The following is an 11,122-nucleotide window of genomic DNA, read 5'->3' as shown; positions in this document are numbered from 1 at the left end:
GCATGTGTTTATTAATAATTAACGAATCTATTAATTGTTTAATGGATCACATAACGAGGAGAAGATCACCAACTCAGCAGTAGTTTATTTTCAGCAAAGAAAATATAGGCTAATTCCACTATTTGAATATTTATGTAGTTTTCCATTTCTTCCCGGCTGCCTCATCAATGGACCCGCACTTTGCGCCCGGATCCAATGCGTATGTCGTACCCCTGCAGACGCCACAGCAGGTGCCCTGTCGCCTGCGTGAAACCCGTCCCACTGTCTCCCCTCCTCCGGCCAGTAATTGATGTCGTTGAAGGTTTGACGGGGGCATGGTTCTTATTAGTGCTGTAAGAGGGGTGTAGTAGTGCAATCCTCAGTCTCCACCAATGGAAATATGGGCAGGGCTCAACACCCATTTTTGGGGATCTTGCTATATAAACGGCGTAAATCATCCTGAACGGTTCATCTTGTATAAGAGTTATTAACCTGCGCTGCTGCTTATTTAGAGAGACTTTCTGTTTAATATATAATGACGTAAGTACAAATACGATTTTTTTATTCGATCATTTAAATTTGTTGATCTTCTTAAATCCTGTTTGTTTTGCACAACAATAATTCATTATTTGTGTAACGTATCACTTGTCTTGTCACTTATTGTGAGTCGCTTTGGACAAAAGCGTCAGCTAATTGAAATGTAATTTAAGACTTGAGCTTCTGAGGATGGGATTTAAGACTTCAGTCCATCTCCTCTCCATCGCTTCTATGAAGAGGGTAAAACAAAACAGTAGTATTAACTACAAAATGTACCCCAAGTATCAAAAGTACTTATTATGACGAATAATAATATGCTTTCAGTGTTACATATTTTAATATTTGTTATGCTGTTATTGGATTGTTATATGTGATTAACATGTAAAGAGCAAGTTAAAGTTGCAGCTGATTTTGAGTATTTTATATGGCGTTGGGCAGTTAAGTTAATATAAGTTAAGATTCATTACATTTTACAATATGATTACATGTAACTTAAATCGTAATCAGTGAAGTAACTATCTGTCAGATAAATGTAGTGAAGTATATTTCCCTCTGAACTGTAGTGGGGAAGTGAAAAGTAGCATAAAATGGAACACTTTAAATACTTAAGTATAAGTAACTGAAGCTTGAAGTACAGTTTTGAGTAAATGTATTTTGCTGCTCTTACACTCATTGTCCATCATTCTCATCAGTTCCAGGATGGATAACAAGTCTTACTTGGTTCAGATGAATGGGAATGGAGTCCACAGCAAAAGCACCGTCAATGGCAAAAGCCTGAATGGGCCCGGAGTCAATGGGAAGGGAGTGCACGGGAACGACATCCACCACGTCAGTGTGAATGGCAGTTTGTATCCGACCAAAGCCAAGAGACGCATGCAGAGATGGGAGGTGAAGCCCTCAGAGATGGCCAACAACACACTCAATCCCATCAGAGCCATTGTGGATGGGATGAAGATTATACCCAACCCCGATAAACCCATGATCGCTCTCTCCATAGGTGAGAGGGGTTCTGCAGGACTCAATTACAAAATGTTGCCAGTTTGTCACTTACATGCAATGCAAATGTTCAATTTGTATTTATTGATTCATTAAGCAATAAGCCAACACGCAATAAATCAGTTGTCCGGTAAACACACTTCAGATTAATCTAATAATGCATGACTATAATCAATGAAGAACAACTAGTTTGGTTGATTGTAAATACATCTACAATGGCATACTGTGTATTGACTGCTGTCCACTCGTTTATTTGTTTTTGTTTTACAACAGTTCTTCTAGCTTTCTATTTTTTAGAGATACATGGATTCTTAGACATGTTTGTGTCCTATATTCCAGAACTAGGGATAGACCTTTGACAGTTTTAATACTAAATCTTTGCGTTCTCTCACTGTTGACTGATTGCTTATTATCACATCTGTTTCCAAGGGGATCCCACTGTGTTCGGAAACCTGCCTACAGATGGTGCAGTGCTGCAGGCCATGAAAGACGCCATAGACTCCCAAAAATACAATGGCTATGCTCCTTCCGTTGGTGAGTCACCCCAACCAGCATACATTCAAAGTAAACATCTTTAAATGCACAAAGAGTAGACATGTCATTTCAGGTTGGCTCTAAAAACAGAAGTAACTAATGAGATGCTTAAAGGTGAGATGTTTTTTCAGCTACAATAGGTGACTCTACGTGTTGTCACCCTTCAACTTGTATTGTGAAATCTAGTAACCAGAAACTGTCTGACGTCATGTTTGTGGGTGTAATGAATCTCTGTTGGCATGTAGTGTATATTTGCTCTGTGTCCACCTGCAGGTTATCTGAAGAGCCGACAGGCGGTGGCCAACTTTTATAGCTGCCCCGAGGCTCCACTAGAGGCAGAGGTGCTTAAACACATCCTACCCTTGCTAACACATTTATTCATTCACACTTTATCATCCTTGTTCTTCTTCAGTGCTACCTTTAAATCGGAATCACAGTATATGACAATATATGTGCATTGTGAGTGAATGGAATTTAAGTTCAGCAGCATAATGCAATAAACACAGCACTACAATATTATGCTCATAATAAATAGGCCATTAATCAGATTGCAATAAGAGTGCATGTCTTGGAAGTTAATCTACTTAATCTAACTTGTTGTTAGCATGGATGTCTGCTATGTCTATGCTCTTACACGTAAAGAACACCTCCCTGTCTTCCAGGATGTGATTTTGACCAGCGGCTGCAGCCAGGCCATTGACCTGGCTATCAGTGTCCTGTGTAACCCAGGGGACAACATCCTGGTCCCATGCCCAGGCTTCTCCTTATATAAGACTTTGGCTGTCTCCATGGGCATTGATGTCAAACTCTACAACCTGCTGGTTAGTAGGAAGGTGTAGCATCCTGACCCCCGTTTATTCTATTTTTATTTTCATTTTTCTAAAATAGGCTAGTGAACACATATTAAGCACTTCACTGGACTGTTAACTTAATCCTGCTTCTGCTGGATTTCTGACCATTACCAGCGTGTGTGTTCTACACCCGCACACACCCGCAGATGACCAGGGAACAGAGCCAGATTTGTGCCTGTTGTAGAGCAACATTTGTCGCAACTAATAAAGTCCAGTGAAGTGCTTAATCTTTGTCAGTAACAACTGAGAAGGTTCTCCAAACGTCAGACTTCCCTTGCTTTGGTTTTGTAATGACCTGCTTTAAGCTTCTCTTCAACTTTATTTGTTGACTTGATCCTTATATTAGCGCTAGCTAAATCTTGGGAGCCGCAGTTAATTTGTTGACCGCCCACTCTCACCTAGAGCAAAATTATAAGCACCCATTGCTACAAGATTTATGTTGGGTTCTGCAGGACCCGCAGGATCCCAATCCCAATGCAGTCCTCTAACACATATACAATGTCATCTTGACCTTTGTTAACATAAAATATATACACATAGATTCATCCCGCATTCAGAGAGGGTCCTGTTAGATCTAAATGCCTTGATTCCTTTGTATCTGAGAGTGGGAGGGTGACACCCATTGACACATAAACACACATAAACACTCATAAACACACATAAACACACATTGCAAAGATTGCCATTACATAAGCACACTCACAAATGTGTACACACACGAGCATACACAAGCGCAGACGAGCAGTCATCGTGACGGTCTAGCTAGCTCAAAGACTTGAAGCAGCGGGGAACATCCAGGAAAAGTTTCAAACAACAAAAAATCTCTGTATTAAATATCAAAACAATGTGAAATAATAATAATAATAATCATAATAATAATATTAATAATAATAATAATATGTAAATAAAAGTTTTCAAGGTTTTTTTGTCAATATCAAGGCTAAACATGTCCTGGGTCTACCTCCATATATTCTTATCTGACTCTGGGTTTGATGGCAGACAAGCATACTTCCCAATATACTGAGTGCTCCTTTCTGTTGAATATATATTTAGTATTATTGCATGTTGTCATAGTCATAAACGTTACAGAATAGGCTTTTTATGACAAATAAAGACTAGGGATTATAGTTTATCCACATATCGTATTAATACATCACTTGCATTACAATTAAATTACGATTAAAAAGTGTTCTCTCAGTAATTGTCACAGGTTTCTCTTCTCTTTATGTCAAACCCGTTTTCATGCAGGAGTCGAGCAGTAAACAGTTAAGTTAAACTTCAGGATGAGCCTCACAACTCCACTCTCAAGCTGTTACTCAAGTTCAAACCTAAACAAGTTTACCACATATAGCAACCTAACTACCTGGCATTCAAATGTATTCAATCAGTACTGGTGCAGTCATTATAATTGAAATAAATACATTTCTTGGAAAGTTAATTTCTCAATAATATGACACAGCAGTGTAGTAACCCATTGTAAACCGAGATGTGTAAATGAGGCCACTGATGGGAGGAGGATGTGGGTGTATATATGTAAAGACATTTATATATAAAGATGTGAAGAGAAAATGTTGTTGACATTATGGCAAAGAAAGACGGAAGTGAAGTGCACTTGTGGAAATTGAAATGGTTATATTTTTTTACGTTTGTGCACATCACACATTAATCATCTTCTGTTAGGATTACCTTAACCTTTACCAATTGCAATGAATGAGCTCCCAGAGACTTTAGGACTTGAAGGATATACTGTAGAACTGTGAACAGCTATCCCTGAACATCATCAAGACACGGGCGAAATTATCATGCACAACAAAGTTCCTGCCCTCACCCTAACATACATGTTTGATTTGCAGCCAGAGAAGTCATGGGAGGTTGACCTGCAACAGATGGAGAGCATGATCGACGAGCGGACATCCTGTCTGATTGTTACCAATCCATCCAACCCGTGCGGCTCTGTCTTCAGCAAGGAACACCTACAGAAAATCATCAAAGGTTAGCTGCAGCTTTGCTCCACTCTGCTTTAGTATTAAAATAGTACAAACCCCTTTAAAAGCTTTGAATTGGCATCTTTTTGGCAGTTGAAGTCAGAGGTGACCATTTGGACTATGACATAAACACAGCATTTGCCTCATCCTCGTGAAACAATGAAATGATTCTTGTTTTCCTCAGTGGCCTCCAGACACTGCGTTCCCATTCTGGCTGATGAGATCTACAGCGATATGGTGAGTACAAGAACAGGGTTTGGCCCTCTGTAACACCAGCGAGGCACATTTTTCGGCACAGTAACAGCTGAGGTTGTGTTGCATTTGGTGGTATTTGCCCTGGCTCTAGGTGGTGGGTGGACAACCCCTCATCAGCACAGGGGGGATTAGGGGCCATGTGCTGTGAATCAGCAACCAGTAAGGTGGGTACGCTGGATGAGCAGGGGGCATGGAGGTCAGCAGGGGCAAGCAAGCAGTGGGCATGGGCCAGGATGATAGCATTTTACACTCAGGCTTAAAAGTGCCATCCAGTTCTAATATAATGATGATTCAGCAAAGTGGAGTTTTTTTCACTTGATGGTCTAAATGCAAATTCAGAGGTGCTGTTCTGCACAGAGTCAATTCCCGGGGGATACATTTTAAATGGTATCTTACAACTGAGAATTTTATTTTCAAAATATCACACTTATTTATGTAATATTACAACTTAGTTCTCAAAATATTACACATTTTTTTTCATAATATATATGTTTTTTAATTGACAAAATACTACAACTTTATTTTGTTATATTGCAAAATTATTACTGTTTTCCTTCAAATATAACAACTTTATGTTATACATTTTTCTTTCCTTTTAGTTTTCTTTTAGTATTAGTTTTCATTTGAGTGCCACAGCAAACATGTGATGATCCCAATGAGTTCATGCGGTAAAAATCTCATGTATTACATATGGAGAAAAAGAGAAAATTGTTAAGCCTGCTTTATATTGACTTTTTTGTGCAATAGCACCGCCTCTGTGATGTGCTTTTTTTGTAGCCGTAATACATATTTACCCTGTATAATTCACAGCGTCGGCTAAAAGCAGTTTTCTATGGGCAGAAATATGTTAATAGAAACTGAATTTGAATAATTTATATTTGAATTGCTCAACTTGAATAATTTAGTAACTTTGAACTGAATGTAATATTATGAAATTCAAATGAGTTGCTCTAAAACCGTATTTGATCCTCACTGAAAATTCTACTTTATAAACTTCCATTCAGTTTTTACAATTCAATTTCAGTTTACTGAGACCCACATCTGGTCTGGTGGTCAGGTTTACAAGTAGAACATCAGAAGGTTGTGAGTTAAAGATCAGTCACTCTGGATAAGAGCGTCTGCTAAATGACATGTAATGTAATCTGGTCGTTGAGGAAGAGCAATGGAGTGCAGATTCACATAACTCTAGTTTTTTATTGGATTAAATCCAAAGTGGTAGAAACTAGAAAACAAGTTGTATTTCCGTTTCATCCTCCCGACCACCAGGAGACTACCTTCCCAGGAGGAGAGCAGGGTGGCAGCTCCGGGCAACTGAATTCAATTTCGTAATATTACATTCAAGATTATCGGAGTTCCAATCTAATACATTAAATTTGAAATTATGCTATTCAGAGTTACATAAATCTCTAATGTATTGGGGGTGTAGGCAGAAACCAAAGAGGCAGTCGGTGAACCAACCCTTTAAATGGAAAATGACCTCAGTTAAATGTTGACCATCAGAAAAGAAAATTTCCAGCATTCAGTCCAGAGCATTGGCGTCAATGTCGGCCTTGAAAAATCTGTGCTGGTCAAACTTTAGTTCGAGGTCATGCAAACATGTACACAGACACACACACAGACACACACACAGACACACACACACACACACACACACACACACACACACACACACACACACACACACACACACACACACACAGTTTTACTCCTGTGTAACCTTCTGATAAGGTGACAAATATAAGTAAAGAACTTTCAACACGTGTCCTCTGGTAAAAACGATGTGTTGGTCACTAGGCTGAGTCAGATTTTCAAAAACCTGCTTATTATCTCTTTGCAAGACATATATTCAGTGATTTGTTCATATGTCCATACAAGAGCAGCTCTGAGTGAGTTGGTAAGGATGGGCTTGTTTTCAGATGAAGATCAGAATAAATGATTAATATAGTAGTGTAATATTAAAATCAACAAATAGAGGTTTGATCTGTTCATTCATTGACGAAAAGCATGAACGTTTGTGTCTCAGCTTCAAGAAAATAAAATGCAATGTGTCCATTGCACAAAAATTTTGCATTTTGAAGGCTTGCGAGTGGAAACGTTTAGAGTCGGGGTTGCTGGGTTCATCCACGAACCCCCACCTTCTGACCATTTCACATTGAAAATAAGCAAGCACACCAGAATGACTCTGCACTTTCTTTGGCTACATGTGTTTGCAATTATTGAAGATGTGGGGTTTTGGCGCAGCAGGAATAGGGGAGGAATGGGGGCGTGTGGTGGGTGGAGAGGTGGATTGGGGGTGTGGTGGTGAGGCTTTATGACCTTAGTGTTTGGAGGGTAAGGGGCCAGGGTGTCTGTCCACTGCACCAGCAAGGCTCAGTCAGTGTGGCATTTTCTCCCTGTCCCTCTCCTCCATAAGACCCTCAGCAATGAACGCATGTTTTCACAGACTCAGGGCTGTCTGTGCATGTAAAGTCAATCATTATTATTATAGTCATGCAAAACAAAATGTAAAACAATCTTCTTTTCATACTTTTAATGCATACAGTTGTCCTTAACCAGTAGCTAGTGCTGGTATAGTTGATAACTGCTCCATGTTTATCTGACTGAACATGTCCGTACTGATCGTAATGTTTTATGTAATCTTACACATACTTAAGTTATACTTTATATCAGAGAGGAGGGGCGGGGGAGTGGGGCTAGTGAGTTTAGACAGAAGTAAGCAAAAAACTGCTTTAAATTGGTGAGCTCTGCAGGCACATTTTACATGTACATTGCTGTTATGTCATAACAGTCTGGCCAATAGGACGCGGGGCAGCTCCCCGCTCAGCGTCAAAGATCCTGTATGCTTTAATGAGAACCAGCTTTCTGTGGTTTCTCCCTCTCCTCTTATTCTTTTGTTGGTTTCTCCCTCATCTCCAGAATAAATATTATATAGTCAATACAATACAATAAAATAAAAATAATAATCTTATTAATAATAATCTTATTAATAATAATAATAATAATAATAATAATAATAATAATAATACATTTGTTACAATGTTCATTGTGTTCATTACAATGGTTCATTGGGCTATTTGTAAAATAAATACAGCTTACTTGCATACCATGCTTGTTTTTATGAGTAAGACTCTTAGGTAGTGAAAAAGTTAAAGGTATGCTATGTATGTCATTTAGACCAATATTGGTCTTATGTTCTTACTAAGTGGTAAATGAGCAACTGTTTGGTAACATGTTAGCAATATCCACTTTACAAGCTTAGGATATTGTTGCCAAACTTGTTTTGTAATTGACTTTCTATGTCGAAAATATAGTCTCCATTTGAAAATGAGTTTGAACGTAACATAAAAAGTTGCATTACCATCAAGCCCCTCAACATAATAGTGATCCGTGACCTTGGATGATTTTGACATCTGAACATATTTCATTGCGTTCATGTTCCTGTGTTCAGGTTTTCCCAGGTTGCGATTGTCCTTCCATGGCGTCTCTCAGCAGTGACGTTCCCATTCTTTCCTGCGGCGGCTTGGCTAAGCGCTGGCTGGTCCCCGGTTGGAGGATGGGATGGATCCTCATCCATGACAGGAATGATATATTTGGATCCGAGGTAATCAAGCTTTTTTGCACATTCCCCTTCTAACAGCGAGAGAGTACTGTAAGAAGATTACTGTTACATGTACCTAATTGACACATGCAGTATGTATGTATGTATACATGCAGATTCGACAGGGTCTGGTGAAACTGAGCCAACGTATTCTGGGAGCCTGCAGTATCATCCAGGGGGCCCTGGATAGCATCCTCAACAACACACCTCAAAGCTTCTACAACAAAACGATCAGCTTTCTGAAGGTAAACAGCGGGATGATGAGTACTATCTTTCTTTATATAATATATACTGTCTGAATAATACTCTGGACATATGAGTCGGTCGGCTGACCCTTACCTGGATAGGGTAATGACGTTAACATTTTGAGTATGACATATTTTCACATAACAATACGCAAATATGTATATTCTGCAGCATATAGGATTAGAAGACATATTTAAGTACCTGTTATGAAACAATAAAATATTACTCGTAATCCCTTTAAATGTATGTGTCCAAACTATTTCATACCTTCAGTTCAACATCTTTTACTTGTTTTTTATTTTTTCTTATTCTGATTTACAGTAATATGTATCTTTTCTTCCTCAGACCAACTCTGAGATCTGTTTCAATGAGTTGTGCACTGTCCCTGGCCTGAACCCTGTCATGCCTTCGGGGGCAATGTACCTCATGGTCAGTACTGAATATATATTCTTTTTGTTTTGAATTGCCACCTGAAATGTAAACATCCCATTTATCCTATAAATTAGGAAACATATTTAACAAAGTAAATGCAGCCATATTTTCTATACGAGTGGAAAAATGTCATTTGAATTTGAATTCAATAAGTGTATTTTTATACAGCTGATGCAGGTGTTAAAAAATAATATGATGCTGGAGTAGTTTAACAGAAAATAAATATATATATAAAAACACACCAGATGGCCCAAACTTAATGGGCAGTGTAACATTATAAATATTTCACATTTGTTCATTTTAGATTCTAATCTAACCTACCCATGCATGTGAATGATGATTCTACAGTGTTCTATAACATTAAAGGAGGTTGAATTAGAGGTTATTGTAAGAGTTAATGTGTGTGTATGTGTACATTTGTCCAGGTGGGGATTGACATGGATCGCTTTCCAGACTTTAAGAATGATGTGGACTTTACTGAGCGGCTGGTGACCGAGCAGTCTGTCTTCTGTCTTCCTGCCTCAGTAAGACACCTTTTACTGTCATTTATCTTTTTCCCCTCTACACTGTCAACTCACCTACATTTAAAAATGTGTGTGATCCCTGTCATGCCTGAGACTATCCATGTTCTGCCCTGTCCCAGGCGTTTGAGTACCCCAACTTCTTTCGCATTGTGGTGACGGTGCCGGAGGAGCTGATGGTGGACGCTTGTGGTCGTATCAGGGAGTTTTGCCAGCACTACAATCGACCCCGCAGCAGTGACAGCAATGATCTGGACCAGTGATGCCGCAGAGCATGGACTTCATTGAGACCAAAGGATGGAAGAATTGTTCTCTCGTCACATATACTGAGTTGGAATCAGCTTTGAAATTGTATTCCACCGTGTTATGAAGTTAGAGAGTTAGAGATGTAGAAATGTGTTAATATTGTTATCACTGTGGCAACAAAAGATTGGAAGTGACATATCTGATGGTCCATTGTTGTTGTAATTTTTTATGTAAACCATATGAAATGAGCAGACCTAATATTTATATTTTATACAGGCAACGTATATTACTTGTTCTTGTGTATTTATATAATTTGTGTAATGTAATGTAACCTTTTTGGTATAAACTGCAGTGCATGATGTGCACACCAGCTGGCTTCTTTGCTGTCACAATTAGGCGAAGGGAATATATATTTGAATATCCATTTTTATAAACGTTATGTATTGATATTCTTTTGCTTGTGGTAGAAAACAACTTTCAGCATGCTCTCTGTCAGAAGATTTGCTGTATTTGTTTGTATGTTAATTGTGTGTCACACAATCATATATATATATTTTATTTTTACAGACACAAAGTTGTACTTAGTAGTTTTGGTATCAGTTACCTAATAAAAACATGTTGACATGACTCTCAGAACAAAGCATTTTGCACACAAAATACCTATAAAAAAGACTTTACTGTGTACAGTAGAATCAAGAGAACCCCCAACACAAAATAAGACATTTAAAAAAATGTTACATGGGCAGAATTTGAACTTAAACTTAAAAATGCCACATTGTGTTCACTTTAAATTGGTTTTAAATCATATTTTTATAGCTCCAAATCATTAATCACAAATCAGCTTTAGAGGGATTTTGTCATGGATTTGCATTTCCTGTTTTATTTTGAAATGTTCCCTTCCCCTTGTGTCATGTCTTGTATTACTTCCTGCCCTGGTGTTTG

The 11,122-nt window shown here is 38.4% G+C and overlaps 1 protein-coding gene across 1 annotated transcript; it reads left to right on the top strand.

Annotated features, from left to right (window-relative positions):
• The first annotated feature begins 475 nt into the window (after positions 1-475).
• On the top strand, positions 476-10,765 carry tat (tyrosine aminotransferase). The gene is made up of 12 exons (XM_029434378.1): positions 476-519; positions 1,209-1,513; positions 1,942-2,046; positions 2,320-2,387; positions 2,709-2,867; positions 4,751-4,889; positions 5,067-5,119; positions 8,586-8,738; positions 8,852-8,980; positions 9,327-9,410; positions 9,839-9,937; positions 10,057-10,765. Exons 1-12 carry the CDS (start codon positions 515-517, stop codon positions 10,195-10,197), a joined length of 1,440 nt encoding a protein of 479 aa, XP_029290238.1. The 5' UTR covers positions 476-514; the 3' UTR covers positions 10,198-10,765.
• The last annotated feature ends 357 nt before the right edge of the window (positions 10,766-11,122 follow it).

Source organism: Cottoperca gobio, chromosome 6 (genome assembly GCF_900634415.1).
Source record: "Cottoperca gobio chromosome 6, fCotGob3.1, whole genome shotgun sequence".
NCBI lineage: Eukaryota > Metazoa > Chordata > Actinopteri > Perciformes > Bovichtidae > Cottoperca > Cottoperca gobio.
Note: the sequence above shows the minus strand (reverse complement) of the source record. Positions and strands in the feature narration are given on the sequence as shown.